The sequence below is a fragment of the Acomys russatus genome, chromosome 10, assembly GCF_903995435.1.
Source record: "Acomys russatus chromosome 10, mAcoRus1.1, whole genome shotgun sequence".
In the NCBI taxonomy this organism is placed as follows: Eukaryota; Metazoa; Chordata; class Mammalia; order Rodentia; family Muridae; genus Acomys; species Acomys russatus.
Window position 1 is genome coordinate 67,002,007 of NC_067146.1, and position 18,419 is coordinate 67,020,425.

Sequence of the window (18,419 nt, forward strand, 5' to 3'; positions counted from 1 at the left end):
TGGCACATTGCCTCTTGCAGCTCCAGTTTTACCAGGATTGTGGCTATATGGCTGTGATGGTGCATGGCTTGGCCCCACCCAGGTGACTAAAGTTTAAGAACCTCTGTGGGAAGTTCAAAACCTCCAAAGACCTTGCAATCCAGAGTTCCACACCCCCCGCCCCACCCCTTCCAGTCCATGATGGGCTTCAAGATGCCCATGGCTCCCTACAGCACATGGGTCCATGCGTGATGGATATACCACGTTCTCTCTGAGGACTTCTGGGCCATCTCCCAAGGAGACGACACAGCTCTATCAAAGAAGCCACATACTCAAGACTACACAAATGATGGAGTCCAGCTTCAAAACAGGTTTCGGAGCTCTCAATGCCCTCCACCCAAGCAGCCCAAGGTGGCTTCAGCTCACCCCTTACCTGTGATTTCCAAGGAATTACTATCAGCAAAACCAAAATCCCCTGCAAAACACAAACATGAGTCAGAATGCCTTGTCTGTCACCTGGCCCCATGCACCAAGGCCGAGGCTGCCCAGTCCACAGAGAGCATAAATGGGGTCAAGAGCCTGAAGCTCAGCGGTTGCACATCTCTCTGGCACACTGCCTCTTGCAGCACCAGTCTAACCAGGGTGGCCACTGCGTGGCTAGGATGCTCAGAGTAGTCTATGGCTTGGTCCCCACTGAGAGACTTTAGGGTAGGAGGAAGTGGAATGAATAAGCCCGGGACTTGGAGTTCCTTTTTTGATGTTCAACCCCCATCTCTGCTCCAAGTCTATCTTTCATCAAAGGGATCCCCAAAGCCCCCAAAATTTACCTGTAGACAGTTCTCTCCCCACTCTACAACCTTTATTCTTGTATTTATCTAAAGGCGGCCTAGAAGTTAATCCATTTCCTCTGACTTTTTCAGAATCCCATTTCTAAGCTGAAGTGGCCACCTCCTCCTGGAAATCTGTCCTGACCTCTAACCCGCCCTCCCTACATAACCTGCCTTCAGTTCTTTTCCATTCTCTTGATCGGTACGGACACTCCCACCCCCACCCCCACCCCTACAGCTGCTGGGGTGACAATGTCTGCATGAACTCACAAAACAGGGCCAGCCCACAGCTAGGAATGTGGATGGGCTATTCACGCTAATAGACTTCTTTTCCAATCGCTCCACTGATGATTTAAACACCAGACCCAGCATGAAAAAGGGCCTTGAAGGCAACTACTGTATCTTCCATCCCTCCCAGCCTCTAGGATGGCCAGATTCAGGGGAGGAAGGAAGAAGTGGATCCCTGATGGTCCTGTCAACCTGACCACAGTCTCAGCAGCCAGGGGCATTGGATTTCCTAAGACTGGGCTCCTGCTGGGCAGATGAAAGGCTGTCTGTCCTCCCAGGGGTCCTCTTACCAATGGTTTCTGTCATCCAGGCTGTATGGAGAGGAAGAGAGAAAGAACATGAATAGAGAGAGATGCAGAGGTGACCAAGGCTGAATCAACTCTGTTCTCACAGGCTATTCGCTCCCCACCCCCAACTCTGAAAAAGCTCTGCTAGACCCCGGAAGGCCTGAGGATCCCATGATAGGACCTAGTGAGCTGAAGGAGGGGGCCTCTAACTCCACCTGCAGGTCAGCGCTTGAGGAGGAAAGGTAGGCATTGTCCAGGGCTCCCACAAAACCGGCACCTCAGGATGGCCTATCTAACAGCATTGTCACCCACCAAGCTTCCTGGGAACGAGACAGCAAATGAGAGAGACTGCATTTCGGTCCCTTGTGTGGGGAGGGCAAGTCTCACTAGCAAGCTTGTGAACAGAGGTGCTAAAGGCCCTGCTTTAATGAACCATTAAGAGCCAGGTGTAAATAACATCCCCTGCTCCCTGAGGCGGATGCAGCTGAGAGAAATCATTTTACCCTCCTTCTTGTCACCTCTTGTGGCTGCTGCTGTAGAGAAAAAAAAATTGTGGCTAGAATCTTGCCTAGAGAGGAAAGGATGTGCCAGGGCTTCAAGTAACTAGGAGGAAGTGATTAAGCTGGCTTCCACAGGAGCAAGTCTTAGGAGTCAGCTGGATCACAGGCCCTGTGCCTCACAGATTCCATCTTCCCTCTGTTCAGTCTGTCTTTCTGCCTCATACCTCCTCCAGAAGTTACCCTTCTAGTCTGCTCTGGGTCACAGCTAGTCTCAGAGCCCTCAGGATGGGAACACTTAAAAACCAGCTTCTTCCAGGCTAGCAAGAGGTGGGCAAGACAGGGGATAAAGAGAATGGTACTTATGGACAAACTCCACTTTCTCTGGGCTCTGGATGCAAAGTCAAAGATGGAGACTTGGAGACCCAGTACATACCACTCTGTCTCCCCTCCTCCTGCAAACCAGGATGGAGAAAAATTATTGGCTGGACGCCTCCATGAAGTCAGGCCCACTGGGATTTTGTCTTCAGGCAGAGTACTGCCTTGCTCCCCAACCCACATTTCTGTATCCAACGTCACAGCTAGGTTACTGCACCTATTCCAAAGGATGTAGCTTTGGCCCCTGGATCTCCACACAGCATTTTAGTGGCACAAGAGTAACTGGCATGTGCATGCCACAGAAGCTTCGACCCAGCTTTGGTTTCCCTGCACAGGCTGTCACACACATAACCGTGAAGCCTATATGCACATGTCATAGACTCCTTCCCTTGGTATCCAAGGCCCTCTCCTAGACAGCCAGGGTTGGGGGGAGAAGGACCCAATTCCTCCTTCTCCTCCTTCTCCTCCTTCTCCTCAAAATCCTCACTGGACATCTGAAAGCATCAAGGATCAACGACCTGCTTTCCTTAGCAAATGTGTGTGCTGGTGGGCTGGCAGACCCGGAGGGTTGGGCACATGCCCACATCAAGAGGTTGAAGAATCTGATCATGGTGTCTCTTCACAGCCATGAAAACCCTAACTAAGACAGGGTGTTTGAATGTACAGCCCTATCCATGTATTCCTCCAGGCCACTGAGACACCTCTGTGGCTATGTCATCATCATAGTGACATGGCGATGTCAACTAACTTCACTACTAAATATGCAAAGCACTCCAGGTGCTGTGACCTCACTTTACCCTCCCAGACCACCCAGGGAGATGGCCACTGTGTCACATTACCATCTGGCAGACCAACAACTTGCGGGATAATCCGCCTTACTGAAGGTCCCTAGTAGAATAAGCAGCAGAGTTGCCATGGACTCTGTGCCAAGCCCAGCTTGCTCTCACCTGCCACGCCACTCACCTGGCAATGCATGCCTGGCACTAGGTGCATCTCTGGATAAGAAGTGTTTGTATGCCCTATACCAGCATGAAAGACACCATCCCACCCTGGCTGCCTCCATCTGCCATGTGCCCATGGGGCAGCTGAGTCCCTCAAGCTGTGCTCCAGGCAAGAGTGTGTGGGTTGCAGGTTAAACCAACAGAGCTGGGAGAGATGATGAATTAATTCTACTCACCCTGGTCTGGGTTGAAGATCCGGAAGACCTCGGGGCAGCTCACAAGGACTGTCTCACCTATCTGAGCAGGTTTCCAACACGTGATATTGTCCCACATGCCAGGGCAACCTGGAAGAGAGAACCATGGTAAGAGTGTGTCTGGACATATACACAGCACATACACACAAGTGTGCACAGGCCATAGCCTGACACAAACACACCAAACACATCCCACATATGCAGGTACACACAGGCACAACACACATAGTATAGACGTCCACACACATATGCCTAATTCTCAATATCAGTTTGACTTGATTTAGAATCACCTAGGAGAGGATGAAAGCATCATCGGAGACAAATAGCTGAGGAGCAAAGAGCCACCCTGAACATGGGTGGTACTACCTGTGGGTGGGCAGGGGCTCTGGGCAAAGTAAAAGGAGGAAAGGAGGAAGCTAATCGGGTATTGGTGTTCCTCGTTGCTTTGTCACATAGGCACCATAATGTGAACTGAGCTGCTCGCTGTGCCTCCTTGACCGTAAACAGAACCCATGAAACTATGAAATAAACTAAGTCTTCCTTCCCTTAAGTAATTTCTATTAGGTATTGCGATCAGGTGATAATAATGGTAACAAACAGCCACACACCAGACACAGGTAACACACACACATACCATACACAGGTCACACACACACACACACACACACACACACACACACACACACACACACACACACCATACTCAGGTACAATATGCACACACTCACACCCAGCCCATACACAGGTCACACACATATACACACACACCACACATGAATACACATGTACATATACACACACATACACACATACACAGGTACCACATTCACACACATCATACACAGGTACTCCATACGCGCACATGCATGCACACACATGCATGCATACACACACACACATACACCATACACAGGTACCACATACACATAAACCACACACAGGTATCACACACATGCACACATACACACCCCATATACAGGTATACCACACATACAAGCACCCCCCCCATGCACAGATACACCACACATGCAAACACACACACCCCATGCACAGGTACACCACACATGCAAACACACACTTTGCATGGACTGCCCAGAAGTTGGCCCTTGCAGGGGCCAACCATTTACAAGGAGAGAAGGTAAGTCCCCTGTGTGAGGAAGGCTTGCTCCTGCACCCGGAAAAGCACTCTGAGAGCAGTCCAAAAAGCCACTGCAAGAACTCCAGGGCCACCAGGTGGTGGCACACACCTTTAATCCCAGCACTCGGGAGACAGAGGTAGGCAGATCTCTGTGAGTTCAAGGCCACCCTGGTCTACAAAGAGAGTTCAGGATAGCCAATGCTATACAGAGAAACCCTGTCTCAAAAAAACCAAACCAAACCAAAACAAAACATAAACTCCAGGGCAGGAGGCTCTGTGGAAGGCCCCCCTCTACCCACCACAGCTCATCTGCAGCCTGCCAGATGCTTGCATTTTCCTAGCCTCAACCACCATTGTGGGGTCTGACCTCATATTCACCTCCTCAGTGGGCTCACTTCTCCACAGAGGTGGGCTTGAGGCTGGACAAGCCAGACTGAGTCTGCACCCCAAGGCCCACCTCCCTCCCAGCACAGGCCTAGAACAAGGAGCTGCACCCACAAAGCTGGCACCTGAAGTGAGGTCCCAGCTTCCCCAGCTGAGAAGATGGAAAGTGTCCAGGCAGAAGCTTGAAGGTGACTATGAAAAGACCCAGAAAAGAAATCAGTAATAGAGGCAGAGTCCTTGAGGAGGTCAAGGTCAAAGCCTTGCTCTGGGGATCAGCTGGCAGAGGGGAAGGGACAGGTACACAGTGAGGTATTCAGGGATCAGCAAGTCTCCCTGAGGTGAGCAGTGAGGAGGAAGAGTGTCAGGCTTGACTAGTTCTGACTGGATTTGAGGCTCCTGGGATCCCCGTCTTCTGCACGTCCTCTCCCTGCTGGCTGCCATCCTGCTGCCCCTTCTCCACACTGCAGCAACACTCATCAAGGTCAACATCAACCTTTTGCTGCCAAATCTAAGGGACAATTTCAACTACAGCCAGGCTGTACTCTGCCCACCTGGCTGGCTACAAATTCTGGAAGTCATCTTGTCTTGGGCCACCTGCCCACTCACCTTAGATGAGCTCACACTGCCCAGAGACACAACGGAATTACATGTGGCTGTTTCTAAGCCTTTGGCCTCCAGCCACTCTCTGGGCTGACCCAAGGTCAATTACTTGCTGTATGTTCCCACTCTGAGGAGCCAAAGACCAGTCAAATGCAGGAGCTCTGGACTCCACCCAGACTCTGCTACTAAAACCCACATCTGTTTCAGCCCAGCCAGATGCCTGCAGGTCACTTACTCCACTTCCATCCTGTGCAGCATCGTGTCCCACTTGGTACCCTCAGTCATCAAAGTAACCTATCAGCCTTCGCTGGCATCCCAGCTACAGCCTCCTCTCAGATCTCCCTCAGCTAGGAACAAAATCTTTTCAAAAATATATATCTACCTTGAAGACTCCATACCAGCAACAAAAATCTGTGGTCTTCACAACACAAATTCGTAAGTTGGATGCCTGTTGTCCCTGTCCCTACCTGGCCTACCAGGAGTACACTTTCCCTCGAGCATATGATTGGTGAGACACGTCTTTTCGGTTGTGTGAGACTAGCCTTTAAAGGATGAGCCATCTCTCCAGCCCATGAGTCACGTCTCCCTAGGAAAGGATGTGAGAAAGGAGAGCAAGGAGGAGGGAACTCCAGGACACCACACTTAGGGGGTAACAAAGGAAATACATGCTGTGACATGGTTGAGAGTGTTAAACAAAGGTGCAGTGGGTTGGGGTGGGGTGGGGTTCAGAAGTATAGGAGGCGAGAGATCAGCAGCAAGCTTCAAGAAGAAGGCCTGACCTATATGGGATCTACAGATGGGGGAATGTCAGTGTCCCATAAGGGAAGTGCTGTCTATGACTTCTGCCTTCTAGGGCCACTAGAGAAACTAGTGAGTTCCTACACAGAAAGTTCTAGAACAGCACCACACTTACTCCATGAATGTTGGAGCTGTCCCTGGCCTTAATTTCATTATTTCAACTAGATGTTCCTTAGGATCACTCCTTAGAAGAGGGGTGAGCCTGCTAGGGAGATAGAAGCTCAGTGGCCAGCTACTGACGGGCTCAAAGGAAACCTGAGCAGGCAGAGGAGTGGCCTGGGGTGGACTTCAATATCAGCATGGTTCTTCTGTCAAAGCCATGACTTCTACCAGCAGAAGACATTCTCAGCTCCTAGGTCTCTCAGAACTTAAGATTTTTCTACTTCAGCACTCACATTAGTGACACTGGCCTGTGGCTTCCTGCTCATGTAATGACACCTCTAGGAGTTAGGAAAAAATGTTATACTGTATACTGAGTCCAAGTGGACAGGGACTCAGAGGGCCAGATGAGGAAGTCGCCTGTCTCAACAAGCCACTATCAATGATTCCTGTCTACTCAGGATGTCTCGCCAGCACAGCACAGTTGGCTGTGACATCATGTCCTTGAAAGAGACCCAACAGTACATCTTTGGCTGCCATGGCCTGTGCTGACTGTGAAATGCCCGTGGAGTATGACCACGTCTGGTCCATACCCCAGAAGCCCTGGCCAGCAGATGTTTCCATAATGTGGAACATTAGGCCCTGGCACAACCAGCTGCTATTCCAGCTGACAATGCTGGGGGTCAAGAGGCTATACAGAGGGCACAGATATAAGGGCTGAGGGGTCAGGAGTGGCAACGGCCAGGATCTATTAGAGCCAGGGGTCAGGGGTGGAGGCATGGTAAGGAATCCATGCCCTTAATGAGAGGTTCTCGGTGCCTTCCCTGTGTTAGCTGGACATGAAGCTATGACAGGACAAAGCTGGAAGAGAGGCAGGGCCTCCCTCCTGAATCTGCCTGGAAGGCCCCAGATTAATGTCGTCATCTCCTCTGCTGTGAATCACAGGCTGGTGTCAGAGTAAGGACCGGATGTCTGTCAGTACCCTAGCTTCTATTGGCCAGGGCTGAAATCTGGAACAGAGGGCTCACAGGACATGCTGGCTGGTCCCTTGGGGACAGCAAAAACGATAGGGAATACTTATTGACACATCTGCCAAGTTCCTTGCCCGGGATTCCCAGTGATCTACCTGTGACAAGCCTGGAAACTCCACCAGCCCTTCACTCTGTCTCCAGTCTTGTCTTTTCACTAGGACAGGCTAGGAAGAAAGCTAAGAACAAGAACCCCAGGACCCCGGGATCTATAAAGAGCCCCATTTACAAAGACTGAGCCCCTTTTGACTTAGGCCAGAAGATGGCCTTCAAGAAAGCAATGAGGTCTTCTGGCTTAGGACAGAGACTTATGTCCTCACCATGCCCACAGAACATGTGCAGTTCCCAAGCTCCACGCAGTTAATTTTGAGGGCAGCAAAATCCTTCACAGCACCTTTGCTCCTGTGCTCTCCTTTCCTTTTTTTCTCCCCCCTTTCTACTTTTCTGACCTATCTTCTTATTAATTCAACAGAGATTCATTGAAGACATAGGAGTCCAGCAGTGCAGAGTGAAGCAAATTAGCTGATCTGGGGCCTCACGGAAGCTACAGTGGTTCGGATGCTATACTGAGTGAGTGATGTGTTAGTTTCCTACTGGAGCTGGGGGTTTATAAGGTAACTCAGTGCCTTTGGGTAGCACAAGTTACTATTATCCCATCCAGCAGGTCAGAGGCTTAAAATGAGTCTCACCTAGCTAAAACTGGGTATCTGCAAGACTGCTGGAGGCAGCAATCCCAAGTTCAAGCGGTCACCAGTGCTCTCGGGCTTACGGTTTCTTCCCTCAGCTTCAAAATCAGCAGCTCGGCATCCAAAGCCTCCTCAGCTCCCAGGTCTTCTCTCACTTTTAAGGACTCTCATCGGCTCCCATGCCACAGTCCTCCAAGCAACCCAAGGCACTCTCCACATCACCTGAGCTCATGCAAAGACCCTCTGGCAGGTAAGGACACATACGTGCAGTCTCAGGAGGCCAAGAGGTGGGCATAGCTCTCAAGATGGCATCAAAGAACCCCCCTCTGCCTGCCATGGAGGCCTTCTAAGAGAGTATCCAGGTGATCCAGCTTTGTTGTCCACAGAGATAGCACAATGGCAAGAATGGGCCGGAAAGATATGGTGGTAGCCCAGATGGACAGATGGACAGATGGATGGATGTTTGAATGTATAGAAGGTGGGTAGGTAGGTGGGCAATGGGCGGGTAGGTGGGCAATGGACGGGTAGGTGGGCAATGGGCGGGAAGGTGGGCAATGGGCGGGTAGGTGGGCAATGGGCGGGTAGGTGGGCAATGGGCGGGTAGGTGGGCAATGGGGCGGGTAGGTGGGCAATGGGCGGGAAGGTGGGCAATGGGCGGGAAGGTGGGCAATGGGCGGGTAGGTGGGCAATGGGCGGGTAGGTGGGCAATGGGGGGGTAGGTGCTAAGGGGAGATGGATGGGTAGACTATCATGATAAAAGGACTAGTTGGGAGTCAAATGGTGAGAGAATTACACAAATTGAAAGCCATCTTTGGCCTCAAATATGCTGGGTTTGAGATAAGAGTAAGAGCCAAAATTAAACCAGACCAGAATGGGTGAGGAGGTCAGGGTAGCTAGACGATTACCCAGTGAGAGACTGAGCTCATGGACGAACACTCAAGAATGCCAAAGCTTAGCAGTGGAGCTGGCAAAGAAGGCTGCAGAGGAAAAGCAGAGGGCAAGGCAGTGACACAGCAGCCAGGAATGCGGGTTTCAGAGAGACGATGTTCAAGTGCCCTCCTCCCCGGCCTCCTCTAAAGCCGGCCTTGATTCCTTTAGAACTAGCTTCACTTGATGGTTCCCCCCAACCCAACCCCCCCCCCGCCTCGTGACCTCTTCCCTACTCCCCAGTTCAGCACCAGCTCCACCCTTAGCCCTCCCGGCTCAGTCTACAGGAGCCCTACTGAGGAACGAGAGCGCCACAAGCCGGGGAGTGTGGAGCACTGCGAGGGTTATGTCCATCTTCCCTCTGACCTCCACACCAAGCAGCAATGACTCCTGTGACAGCAGCGGGGACAGAATCTACTTAGGCCTGGAGCTGAGAGAGAATGCATGAGCCATCAGTCTTTGAGGGAACAGAATGAGGAGCTAATCAGAGGTTGTCATGGTGATGGTTCAGTCCAGTTCCACATAGAGTTCAAAACTCATGAGCCCAGGGACACTAGAGTGACAGACAAAGCCACGGTCCTTCTTTCCTTTCAGGAACCACCCAGGGATGTTCAGGTATTCTAAAAGAAAGGCCTCCATTTGAGAACATAAATGAGAGTTTAAAAAAAAAAAAAAAAAAAAAAAAAAAAAAAAAAAAAAAACAGCTCCTCAATTTCCTGAAATTCACTTGACAGCCAAGGTTTCTTGTTTTATCCTATGAGGATCCCTCCCCCTCCCATGATGTGACTGCCAAAGGGAAGGAGCAGAGCTGAAGGCATCAGGTCCCCAAGTGTGACTCCCCAAGCCAGAAACACACCTGGCAGCCTCCTGGAAGGCAGATGCTCAGGCCACACCCAGACCTAGCTACGAGATACACTTGGGACCATGCAGCAATCTGTGCTTAATAAACCACCAGGAGGGTCTGATACATGCTTGAGTTCCAAAAGGAGAAGCTTCTGGAAAATTTGAGTCTAAGAAAGCCCCTAACGGGGTCCCTATGAAACCTATTTAGGGTAAGGTCACTGGAGCAAGGTCCTCTAAAGACACACTTTCTCATGGTTGGACTGGTCAGTCTTGGAACAGCTAGAAGGACAATGGGAGTGGCAGCACGGTGTCGGGGGCGGGGCACTGGTTGAGGCACCTGACCTGTATCTAGGACAAATCCAGAAAGGCAACAAGAAGACCTCTCTTGAAACTTGTCACAGAGCTACAGGCCTCGCCCATCTCTTTCAGCATGGGGCGTTCACTGAGCACTAGCCAGACCAGCTCTTCCCAGACACAGGAAGGTTCTCATGCTCATAGCCCAAGGCCCTGCAAAAGAGTAGGTGCTGCTGACCACAGCCTAGACAAACAAGGCCTGATCCAGGTAGAGAGATCGAAGAATGGAGCTACATGGCCTGCTGTGCATAGACCAGTCCCAGTTCCCACGCACAGCAGGTCCCCCCTCCGTCTCCTCTTTCTCCTCCAAGGGCACTGCTACAGTGCAGCAGAAAAAAAGGAAAGTCCCCAGTCAGGAGTTCTGGGCACCCACCCAGAGCTGGCTGAGACTCGCCACGTGACTTGCCAGTGACAACACCTCTGGCTCTAACCGATTTGTGTGTCATATGGCAGAGCCAGGCTCTGCTGGCTCAAGTCCCACGCAGGGTCCAGGGATCTGGGATGGGAAACGGAAGAGGGAAATATCCCTCCAGCCCCGATTCTCCTCCCAGGAAACCCCTGCAACACAGGCCTGAGATAATGGGGTGGTATTTCTGACCCAGAAGAGCAGGAAGCAGAGGAAAAGCGGGCGCCACTCCAAGACAGTAATCTCCAACCACGCAGTGTCATGCACGGCCCTCACCTCCAACGAACCAGACTTTAATTCCAACAGACCCAGCTTGCTAGATAGGCCATGGCTGTCTCCTAACCTTATACTAGAGCGGAGAAATCTCTGGTACTCATGCCGCTATCACCATGATAATAGAGTCACTCATGTGTTTGTGGTGATGCCAGTGGGAACACCGCCTCATTACCAGTCATGTTAAAAAAAAAAAAAAAGAAAAGAAAAAGAAACAAAGAAAGAAAAGAAAAAAGCACAGCATACACAGTTATGTACAGTGCAGAACAACTGACTAAATTCCTGGTCCATGCATCTATTAAACTATACTTTTATCATTATTTCAAAGCGTAGTTAATTTTTTTCAATTTAGCATAAAGCATTCTGCCATGTTACACAGTCTCATCTGTCTCCTGACTACAGTCTCTTGACTACACAAAGTGGGCACGTGCAGTGGCTGACCAGACCACCAAGGTCTGTAGAGATTCCTGCACTCTGCTGTGGTTTCAGAGGCTGCACAGTCACACCATTCTCAGGTGGCCCTGACATTCGAGTGAGCGCGTGTATGTATGAAAGTTTACGGTCCCGGGTGCTGAAGCAAACCGGCAGGCTTTCTTCTTCATTTCCAGGTGTGTCTCTGGGGCATCACTACTGCCTGTCAGTGTCTATGAAGATAAATGCTCAGGGGCAACAAAGTTGGAGAGGCAGGAGGATGGTACGGGCTGACCAATCAATCCATACTCTCCCCAAACGAGGCTAACCATACAACACAACTCCTAATCCTGTGCCACTCCCAGACGTAATATGATCTTAGCCTGATTCATCTGCTCCATGCCTTTTTTTCCTCTCTTTCTCTCTCATTCCTGTCACATGGGCACAGCGGCAGGGGTGCATCTCTAGGGTGATCAAACATGGACACACTTCACAATCAGCTAGAGGCTGGCTCTGAGAACACACCTTCCTGGAGCCTAAGCCCAGAGGTGGCTGACCTTGGCTGCAAGTAGTGAAGGACTGTTTACCGGTGCCTTAAAGTGCTCCCAGGGATCTCAATGGCACTTCACAGTACACTGAGATGGACCCTGCTCTAAGGACACAAGATGGTTTAAGTTGAAGACCCGCATGACGGTACCCCTAAAGGCAGACATGAGGTACATATGAGTCTCAGAAAACACAAAGGCCCTCCCTTGGGGACTGACAGCAGGGGTTAGCTGTCCTAGACCCTGAACCCTGGCAAGGTGCCCAGAAACTGCCTATCCAGATTCCTGTTTGCGGCAGATCGGACCACAGGACCTTCAGGCCATGTATTTGATGGATGTTTCACTCAGCACAGTCTTCCCCAGAGGGGAGATCCCTTCCTCTGTCCTTGCCCTTCCTTACCAGATCTTCCACACTTTGGTACTTGCACAAACATCCTTTGTCTCTGTGGGGCTCTGCTTTGAGCAGTGAAGACCCCTCATGAACACAGACCCAAGGCCTTCTCCTCCACAGCTCCTTTGTAGTCTTCAACTGCAGTGAAGTCAATTGGGGGAACTGGAATCTTGGAACCTACCCCCAAAGTACACACAGGCTCTACTACCTCAGTGTGGGCTTCTCAACGATGGTCAAAGAAGCAAGAAAGGGACCCTCTGAGTAAGCAACCTCATGTTCAGGTAGAAGGAAATACCACTGCTTAGGTTGACTTAGGTTGACAAGCTGCGTGTGTGCATGAATGCTGAAAGAGGCAAGCCTGGCCTGCTGGAGCCTCCTCTGAAAGTGCTAGTCCACAGTTCTCACCTGCGTTAGTTAGGCAACCCCCCCCCCCTACCTAGGCTTCCTCCCCAACTCTCCCTCCTCTCCTCGACTCTCCGAAGCCAGAGCTGGTTCTCAATCCTCTACTCTCTTTCAGAAAGCCTTTCCAGACAGCTACACATGCCATCTGCCTTGCTAGAAGAACTCTGACCTAGCAGGAGGTGGGAAACCTGGAGCTTTCCTCACCACGGGGGAACCTCACAGACACAGTAACTCTGAGGTCCTCGAGCCCTTGCTGCTTCCTGCAGACTACAGCTGCTAGGCATGACTCTCCCCTCCGCGATACCCCAAAAAATTAAGGCCTCACATGTCTTCAGAAGTGATGTGGAGGTCATGCTGGGGCTCAGAGTGTGCTGTCCTGGGGCTGTGCGTCCCAGTGACTGACACATGCTGCCCAAATTCGGGCTCCACTTGCAACAACCTGTGTTCTTAAGCAAGGTGCGGGGTATCATCACACCTGTCTTTTCATCTATGAAGCAGGGGTGGTTGCAAACAGCCTGAGCCTGAAGTGCTCTCCCACCGCTTCTGCCTCCCTGGCAGGCCAATGCCCACCCCTCCCTTGAACTGTTTTTCATTGCTCTGGCGCCTCACCAGAACCTCCTGGGAGCTGTTGAATGTCATGTAACTATGTGAAGATTCTAGTTTAATCTGGACCGTGGCTTGTGAATGTTGTCCTAAAAGGGCCTCTGGTGGGTGGGCATTCCAAGCTACTCAAGCCCTTCTGCTCCTCCTGGTCCTCCCATCTTCTTCTCTGAAGCCACCAGAGGAGCCCCTTCCATTACCACTTGCCATTCCTTATATCAGGACTCTACTTACATCTGTCCTCTTCAGCATCAACCTTCAGACAATAGCAGCCTATGGGCAAGCCTGTCTTGTCAACTCCTTTTGGCCACTGAGGAGTGTAAATAAACTATGCACAATCTCATGCAATAAGTCCTCATCTCTCTCCCCTCCTCTTCTGAGAGCTGCCATTTGGGACCAATGACTCCAGGTCAGGAGGAAGGCTGCTTGGGGTCTACCCACATGCAGACAGGCAGTGGGATGGCTATTTCCTTCAGGACCCACTTTCCAGTCCACACAAACAAGACACTTAGATCTTAGAATTTTCACTCCATCCCTCTTTGGGTTTCCTCACACTTTGCTCAGTTTCTCTAGTTGGCATGAGCTACAGTTCCCTTTCTGGTCTGGCATCAAAGCAGGTGTGCCACGCTGGGAGCACCTTCCCCCTGGTCAGTCTTTGCGAAGAAGCTGCTGGTGTGAAGCTGGCCCTGCGGGAGTTCAATTTAACTGGGCTACAGATTAATAAAGTCTTCAAGCAGATGGTTCTCAGAACCACTACATGAGACTAGAGAGAAAGGTGCACCCCTCAGGCTGTAGTGGAGCCCCTCCCTTAGGCAGATACAGCCTGCTCTGTGGGACAGAGCCAGAAAAGAGCTTGACCTCTCCTAGATGGCCACCCAATATCTCCCCCTCTCCAGCTATTTTGGGGGTGGGGTAGAAGAAGACACCCGGGTCTTCCCAGGAACGTTCTCTCTCTCTCTCTCTCTCTCTCTCTCTCTCTCTCTCTCTCTCTCTCTCTCTCTCTCTCTCTCTCCACAAATTATTAGGTGGCACCTTTTGTAATCCTTGGAATCATTTGGGGGAGACAGGCTAAAGATGTACGCATCCACATCCAGCATATGATACAGCAACCCCCATATAAGCCCCACGTTAGGCAAAGCCCTGGGGGTGGCTGCTGTTTTCCACCCTGGATTCTGCTGGAGGCAGCAACTAGGAAATGAGCCCACACACCCTTACCTCCAGCTGGCCAGATACTCTATAGCCCAGCCACCATTACAGCTGCATTCCTGATGCCACTGGTCCCAGGTGGCCTATGAACAAGCTCATTGACAGCTGCTGTCCACTTTAAGCCACCCGGAACAGACTGGCACAAGGAGGGGCACCTAATGCCACAGAGCAGGGCAGATGTCGAACAGGGCTTTCTGAAGGCCCCAGAGTCTGTTACCCTTCCACCAAAGCTTGCAAAGCCAGCCTACATATGCTGAGGCCACCAGGACTGTCTGCTACCTCACTCACCTGGGGAAGACTCGTTTAAGCCCATCAGGTCGTTGGCTCTCTGGATCTTCTCCAGGCACATGGCTTGCTCCTTCTTGAAAATGCAGTCAGAGTGCATAGCACTGGCCTGTAGGGCATTGGGGAACAGCCAGTGAGAGGGCAGAGAGCTCCGCTGACAGCCCCACTGCCTCAACTCAGGAGAAAAGTGTTACAGATAGAAAAGCAAGGAGGTGGGTGACAGAGCTAGGACCAGCAGGGCCACCAACCTCCACTGTGTTGCAGAGGCCACAAGGTCTATCCCCAGACCCCAACTCAATGTGTGGATCCCATGGGCTCTTGCTGGGCTTCTGTGTGTGTGCGTGCTAGAAGCCCAGAAACGCAGGGAAGGAAGGACTGGTTTGGTTTACATCATTCACTGTCTCAGAGGTCTAACCAAATAGAGATGTTATTTAACTTGTTCCAAGTCACATGACTTGGGAGGGCCACACGACAGGATTTGAATCTGATGTTCTGGCTTCTGCAGCACTTGATGGGGGAGGTGAGGACTGGTAAACTGAGAGCTATGGGAGCAAATGCCCTGCCAGACAAGACAACGGGGTATCGGTAGGATCGAGGTGTCTCCTCTCCACTCTCTTTCAGAGGAGGATAAGCAGGTACAAGGCCCAGCTCAGGTACCACAGTAGCTCCAGAGACTTCACAGCTACACCCTGCTATCATGATAGATGCCCACGTTCACTTCTGTCAAACCCTAGGTCAGAAATGGTTGGTTCCCTTAGCAAGGAATCTGAGCTGTCAGGGGCCATGTTCCAAGACAACCCCAACCCCAGATGCTCTCACAGAGACAGATGTGTGCATCCCATCACATATGAAGCTATAGATTAGTAGAAGGATAGGTAGCCTGGACTTTAAGGATAGCCTCGCCCTGGCCCAAATGGAACCCTCCTCCTCTCACAACTCGTCTTCACCCTTGCTCAAAATAGATGTGAACAGAGCACAGGCTGTGAAGTTTAGATGCCAGAGGACCTCATGGCATAAGGACCAGAAGACCATTCTGTGGCGTACCAGATACCATGCAACTCTAAATGTCACAGCACATGTCGCCCATCTTAATAGATTTGCAAATTCTCTAACAACTTTCACTCCAATCAGCACCAGTCTTGAGGAAAGTCATTTATCTAATTCACACCACAGAAGCACAGGTGGTGTTAGGGTGGGGTGGGGTGGGGGTGGGGGAGGGAGGTGAGTGTTAGCAGAACTGCCAGCCTTGCGGACAGCTTGGCTGACAGTACATGGAAGTCACTGGTTCTCCAGGTGGAGATTTGGTACGGTTGTGGAGGAAGGCTCTTACCACAGGCAGCAGCAGCAGCAGGAGAGCAGTCAAGGAGAGCCACAGGACTCTGGCCATGGTGCTTGCCAGCCAGTATCTCTGGCTATGGCTCCCAGCCTTGGAGAGTCCGTCGCCACCGCTGTCCACACACTGAAGGGAAGGAAAGAGAGCACACCATGTCACCCGCAGTGAGTTCCAAGCCCAGGCTTTCCAGCCCTGCTTAACCTTTGGGGCCTGCAGTGCTTCTCCTTTACTCTTCACCCCACCATGATGAGTTGAGCACCATCTGCACCAGGCCCACAGTAGGGCACTGTATGTGCGTATGTGCCAGCTCAGCCACCAGGCTACTGGAACACTCTAGAGCAGTTCATTCCTCTGCATAGACCAGCTGTCTCCATGTCTCAACATTCTCTGCTTCCACAGAGGAAATTCGTTGCAGCTTGCAAAGGCATGCCCACCTAAGCAATGACATTTACCGGGGTTCCTTTGCTCTCAGGCACAAACATGAGCCTCTTGTGCAGGGCGCACATGCTCCCAGATCCCTCACTTTCCCTTTAAGTGCAGGGCCCACCTCTTCCATGACAGACAGAATAAATACCCCGGGGGTTGGAGAATGACACTGGAACTGCAGCAGCGAGGGTCACTGAGCAGTCTGTGGCAGCATGACACCTTTCCAGCTTGGGTGACCTAGCTAACTCCACACAGCTCTAGTACAGAGAAACAAGCTTCTATTCCATCTGCCCACTCTGAAGGGGCCTCTTTGCTCCCACTGCACAGCTGGGACAAGTGTGTTCTCCTATCACCCTATCTCACCCCCACTTTGCACCTGGTGACTCCTAAAGGGTGTGCTCATATGTTAGTGCTGCTGCACCTCAAGGACAAATGTGTGAGGGCCGGGCTCCCAGAAGTGACCAGAAAAGCTACAGATAATTGAGGAAGCTGAGCTCACACTCAGCCTAAGCCTGCTGTGCTGCGGAAACTGACCATTGGCACAAATGCCTTCCCATTGGGGAACTTTGTACTGGGAGGTGTTTGCAAGTAACGCATGTGAGGTTACTCCCTGCAGAAGCAGCTCGTTGGCCCTGCTGAACAGAGTGCTGTCATCCCCAGAGTGATGGTGGTTGTTACCACATTGCTGTGGGAAGGATTATTAAGTAGCCAGGTCAGAACACAGCTAACACAGAAGTGCTTTACTCTGGAGATCCACGAGGGGCTGAAACAGGCCTGCCTCCTGTGCCCGCATGTCCTGTGGATCAAGCTTCTGTCACACAGGCCTCTGCGCCCCTCCCCAGTGCTTGGTCTTTCAATGTTTTTGGCTCAATCACGTAATAAACAAATACCCCAAATGAGTAAGAAACCCAGGGACAGGAAGATAAAGAAAGGAGAATGCCCCTCTGCAATCTCCAGCTTACTCAGAGCTGCTGGGGAGACCTTGGCTAGCTAATGAGTACCGGGAGAGTAAGCAGGTATGGCTGGGTGGGCACAGGAACTGACAGAGGTCAGGCACACAGGCTTGAGTGTCTATACCTCTGCCAAGGCCCCATTCACTCATGGTGGCCAGTGGCAGCTTTGGTTGTAGCCCTGGTGGTTCCCCTAAAGGGCACAACCACCTCTACCAGATGGAGATCCCAAACCATGTCTGCAGAAATGACCTCAGGCTTGCTTAGGATGGGGAAATATCTAGTTCTAGGGACATCAGCAAGAGTGTGAGGCCATCTTTCTCAAACCCTGAGTAAGAACAGGATGTCCTGTGAGCTCAGGGTTGACTCTCTTACACCTTGAGTAATCTCAAGCTGAAGACTCCAACACAGAGTTGTGGCTCCCAGGGAACCCCTTCAGGACCAGATTGTCCCCAAACACACCTTCTTCCTCTCCATCCCAAGCCTTCCCAGCCTAGTGCAGCCTGGGGCCACCTGCCAAACTGACTCCAGCTGACATCATGCGGAGCTGGGATTAGAGTAGTTGTGGGATTCACACAGGGACAAAGAGCTGTCACTCTAAGGGTCTCTCTGGTAGAGGAAACATGATGGCGTGATGGCTGTGTGTGTGAGGGGGGTGTATTCCATCCTCTCCCTTCTTCTCTCCATACTCCTCTCATTGAAGCAAATGAGCATAAAAACATATCATGTCCACAAACACTAAACCACCTTTGTCCCCAGGGATAACGAGACACCTAAATTCATCAATATGATCATCTGTGATGGCACATCCCCTCATATGTCCCTTCATGGAGACCCAGAGCCACATCCATCCAGAAAATACTTCTGAGAGGAAAATAGCTCA

General features: G+C 51.3%; 1 protein-coding gene across 6 annotated transcripts in view; it reads right to left on the bottom strand.

Moving 5' to 3' along the window:
- The window catches only part of Adcyap1r1 (ADCYAP receptor type I), a 38,922-nt gene extending 22,635 nt beyond the window's left edge, over positions 1 to 16,287 (bottom strand). For 3 of the 6 annotated variants that reach the window (XM_051152312.1, XM_051152311.1, XM_051152310.1), the window contains exons 1-5: positions 16,158 to 16,287; positions 14,831 to 14,936; positions 3,434 to 3,541; positions 1,385 to 1,405; positions 413 to 454 (exon numbers count right to left, since the gene is read on the bottom strand). In XM_051152312.1, coding sequence (XP_051008269.1) covers positions 413 to 454; positions 1,385 to 1,405; positions 3,434 to 3,541; positions 14,831 to 14,936; positions 16,158 to 16,214 — 334 coding nt within the window. In that variant the 5' untranslated portion in view covers positions 16,215 to 16,287. Of the gene's footprint in view, positions 1 to 412; positions 455 to 1,384; positions 1,406 to 3,433; positions 3,542 to 14,830; positions 14,981 to 16,157 lie in introns of those variants that run through there. The other 3 variants (XM_051152308.1, XM_051152307.1, XM_051152309.1) reach the window with 3 other exon arrangements.
- Positions 16,288 to 18,419: the final 2,132 nt, after the last annotated feature.